This window comes from Nothoprocta perdicaria, unplaced genomic scaffold (genome assembly GCF_003342845.1).
Source record: "Nothoprocta perdicaria isolate Ctin4 unplaced genomic scaffold, notPer1 scaffold_33, whole genome shotgun sequence".
NCBI classification, from domain to species: Eukaryota; Metazoa; Chordata; class Aves; order Tinamiformes; family Tinamidae; genus Nothoprocta; species Nothoprocta perdicaria.
This window is the reverse complement of record NW_020455566.1, coordinates 2721341-2725393: the sequence shown is the minus strand read 5'-3', so window position 1 is coordinate 2725393 and position 4053 is coordinate 2721341. Positions and strand designations below refer to the sequence as shown.

Here is a 4053-nt window from a genome sequence, read left to right as displayed (position 1 = left end):
CCCCGGCGCCGCGGGGGCCGACGAGCTCTACGCGCCCCAGGGCGAGCGCGGTGAGTGCAGCGCGGGTGCGAGGAGGGCAGGTTTGCAGGAGAGGCACGCGTGAAGCTTGCAGGGGATGGAGAGGTGCGCGGCACGAGCGGTGCCGCAGGTGCATGGAGCAAGCGGCACCGGGTGGAGGGGTACGGATAAGCGGGCATGGAGCGAGTGGCACTGGGTGGAGGGATGCAGGTAGGCGTGCATGGAGCAAGTGGTTCCAAGTGGGAGGGTGCAGATAAGCATTCATGGAGCAAGTGGTTCCAAGTGGAAGGGTGCAGATAAGCATGCATGGAGCAAGTGGTTCCAAGTGGAGGGGTACAAATGGGTGTGCGTGGAGCAAGCAGCTGCAGGTGCGCAGGTGAAAATAGGCATGCAAATAATAGGAGCTTGCAGCAGGTGCAGAGAGCAGCAGGGGTAGAGAGGTGGGCATGGAGCTTGCAGTGTGTGGAAGTGTGGTGATAGGTGTGCATGGAGCGAGCGGGGCCGGGTGGAGGGGTGTAAATAGGTGTGCAGGGAGCTTGAAGTGTGCTGATAGGTGTGCATGGAGCGAGCAGGGCTGGGTGGAGGGATGTAAATAGGTGTGCAGGGAGCTGGCAGTGTGTGGAAGTGTGCCGATAGGTGTGCATGGAGCTTGTAGTTTGTGGAAATGTGCCGATAGGTGTGCATGGAGCGAGCAGGGCCAGGTGGAGGGGTGTAAATAGGTGTGCAGGGAGCTGGCAGTGTGTGGAAGTGTGCCGATAGGTGTGCATGGATGAGCAGCACCGAGTGGAGCAGTGCAATAAGCGTGCCCGGAGCTTGCAGCAGCAGGGGCAGCTGTACCTGTAGGTGTGCGTGGCGGGCGCGCAGGGCGAGCCTCGTGCCGGCCGCGGAGCCGCCGCTTGCTCCCTGCCCTCCTTCCCGCGCGGCCGCGCTCCGGCAGCGCCGCCTCCCGCCGCGCCGGCCCCGGCTCCTCAGCCGCGCTGCCAGCCCGCAGCCCGGTCGCTCTGCGTTGGCAGAGCCGTGCAAAACAATCTGCAGGTAAAATGACCCTTCCCCGTGGCAAATTACCCTTGACTGCTGCAGCCCGGGCGCTTGTCATTCCAGGCAGGATGTCACGGCACAGTGGCACGCCGCGGCCGGGCTATTAACTAACCGGAATGAGGCCACTTGCTCTTTACTAAACTGCAAGGGCCTTGAGTGAGAATCGTGCTGTTGTGCTTGCTGTGGGGCCACAGCTGGCCAGGGGTTGTCCTCGGCCAACAACTTCTGCGAGGCACTGCTTTTATCCGGGCCTCAGCCGATTAGACGGTGCTCTTGGGCTCTGTGCATATATATATATGATTTTATTGGGCTTTAGCGTTTATATCAGGAGCTAACTGTCATTATGGGCAGATCCTCCTGGCTAAATCCCCGGTGCGTTTCCGCTGTGCGCTCACAAATCGCCTCATCCCGAGGGGAGCAACTCCATGGGATTTTTTTTTTTTTTTCCCCCTTTAAATGCAGCTCTCTGTGGAGGATTAAGAGCTCAGGGCCTGGGTCGGGTTCTGCTGCGGGCACCCGCCCGGAGACCAATGGAATGGGCCGGGAAGGGGCCGCCGGTGCCCAGGGCCCTGGCATGTGCTCCCGCCTGCAAGGGCAAGCGCCGGCGCTCTGTCTCCTTCCTCAAATTACGTTTGACACTCCATTAAAACCCGGAGGCACCCGGAGGTGAAATGTTATTGCAGAGAGGGAGTGAGCGGCTGCCTTGGCACCCACGCTGGCACCCAGGGCCTGGCAGCACCCGTGGCACCGGCCACCCCTCCTGCAACCGGAGCGCGCGGTGGCACCGGGGATGCTCCGGAGCACAGAGCGCCCTTGATGGCTCCGGGGGGACCCTGCGCCCGGCTGGCGCCCGCCCAGCGCCCCGGCGCCGCAAGAATGGGCTCCTTTGAGGGCGCCCGGCGGGTGAATGCGGGGCCTGTGACGGCAGCCTTGGCGGGCGCCCAGCGCTGATCTCAGCGGGGCTGCGAGCTGCAGGCGCTGCCCTGCGCGCCCGCGCCCTGCTCCGGGTGCACGGCGCTCGCTCGGCTCCTGCAGCGCCCCGAGCCCGGCTCCTGCCTCGCTCCCGCGCTCGCCGGGAAGCTGCTCCTTGCCGAGGCGCCACGGGCAGCACCCGGCGCGGGAGTCCTGCACCCATGGCCACCATTTAGTGCTCTCCAAAGGGAGCTGATGCGGTGCCTGCGGAGCGCGGCTGGGCAGAGCACCCTCCTGTATCCTCGAGGCGGAGGGCGCCCGCGCGGGCTGTGCCATGGGGCGGGAGCGCGGGCGCCGGGTCGGAGCGCGCCGCTCGGCGAGCCCTCCGTGCCAGCTAATTTCACGGCGAGCGCTCGTGATGGATCTCTTGTTATTTTTGGTGAGCCGAGCCATCAATTTGTGCCACCTCGCTGCAGCGCGTGGCAAAGCGGGGAAGGGGGAGCCCCGCCGCGCGGCTGGGGATGTGGGTGCAGCGGGGCTGCAGCATCCCGGGATGCAGTGGGAATGCGGGTACCCTAGGGTGCAGTACCCCAGAATGCAGCGGGAATGCGGGTACCCTCGAGTGTAGCACCCTAGGATGTGGCAGGAATGCGGATACCCTTGGGTGCAGTGGGATGCAGCACCCCGGGATGCAGCTGGAATGTGGGTACCCTCAGGTGCAGCACCCCAGCATGCAGCAGGAATGTGGGTACCCTTGGATGCAGCATTTTGGGATGCAGCAGGAATGTGGGTACCCTTGGATGCAGCATCTTGGGATGCAGCAGGAATGCAGGTACCCTCGGGTGCAGCACACCGGGATGCAGTGGGGATGCAGGCACCCTTGGATGCAGCAGGGATGCCGGTACCTCTGGGTGCAGCGGGGTTGCAGGGATGCAGGAACTCCACATGTAGTGGCGATACAGGCACGTTGGGATAAAACAATGGGCCTTCTCTTGCCCCCTGCTCCGTCTCCTGTTTCAGCAGGGAGCACTGGTAAAAATCCAGCTGTGATGCTATTAAGGGGGTTGCAAGAGTGTCCCGCAGAGGCGGGTGCTGCTGGAGCTGCTCAGCCTCCTCTAGACACCAGAGAAGCCACCACACGGGCTCCTGCAGCCCCTCACCGCAGCCTCCCGTCCCTTGCAGGCGATGGGGCCGAGGAGAACCAGAAGGTGAAAACCCAGTGGCCCCGCTCGGCAGACGAGCCCGGCATCTACATGGCCCAGACAGGTACGGGGGAGGCGCCGGCACCGCGATTCCGAGCGGGAAGCTGGGGGCGGCGGGAGCCAGGAGGCAGCGCCGGAGCCGGAGCGGCTCCCTCCGCCTGCTGCCCGTGCGCTGACTTCATTTGCTCCGCTTATTTATTTTCCTTTGCACCTTCCTCCGAGGCTTGTAAAGCAAGGGGGAAAAAAAAGGGAAAACAACCGAATCCATTAATTGTTTCACTCAAATGTATTTATTTGGCAAATTCATCTGGGTAATTTGTGCATGTGGCCCCCCCTCACGCCCCCGCGTGGCACCTCCTGATTTATGGTGCGAGGGCTGCAAGGGAGCGGGAGGGATGCTCGGATGTGCTGGGAGGAATGCAGCGGGAGCGGCACTGGCTCCAGCACGGTGGGTTAGCGGGATGCTCCATGCACTGTCCCACGGGAGCGGCGTGGGCTCTGGATGCAGCAGGTCCACGGGATGCTCCACATGCTGTTCCACGGGAGTGGTGCTGGCTCCGAGTGCAGCAGATCCATGGGATGCTCCTTGTGCTCTCCCATGGGAGCAGCACTGGCTCCGGACATGGTGGATCCGCGGGATGCTCCATGCGCTGTCCCGCGGGAGTGGCATTGGCTCCGGGTGCGGTAGATCCTCAGGATGCTCTGTACACTGTCCCATGGAGTGGCACTGCCTCCGGGTGCAGCAGATCCATGGGATGCTCCGTGCACTGTCCCGCGGGAGCAGCGCTGGCTCCGGACGCGGCGGATCCGCGGGATGCTCCGCGCGCTCTCCCACGGGAGCGGCTCCGGACGCGGCGGATCCGCGGGATGCTCCGCGCGCTCT

The 4053-nt window shown here is 64.0% G+C and overlaps 1 protein-coding gene across 1 annotated transcript in view; it reads left to right on the top strand.

Annotated features, from left to right (window-relative positions):
- Window positions 1–4053, top strand: part of ADGRB2 (adhesion G protein-coupled receptor B2) — a 17224-nt gene that overhangs the window by 816 nt on the left and 12355 nt on the right. Inside the window, exons 2-3 of the mRNA XM_026043495.1 lie at window positions 14–50; window positions 3151–3234. Of these exons, the coding sequence (XP_025899280.1) occupies window positions 14–50; window positions 3151–3234 (121 nt within the window). The remainder of the gene's footprint in view (window positions 1–13; window positions 51–3150; window positions 3235–4053) is intronic.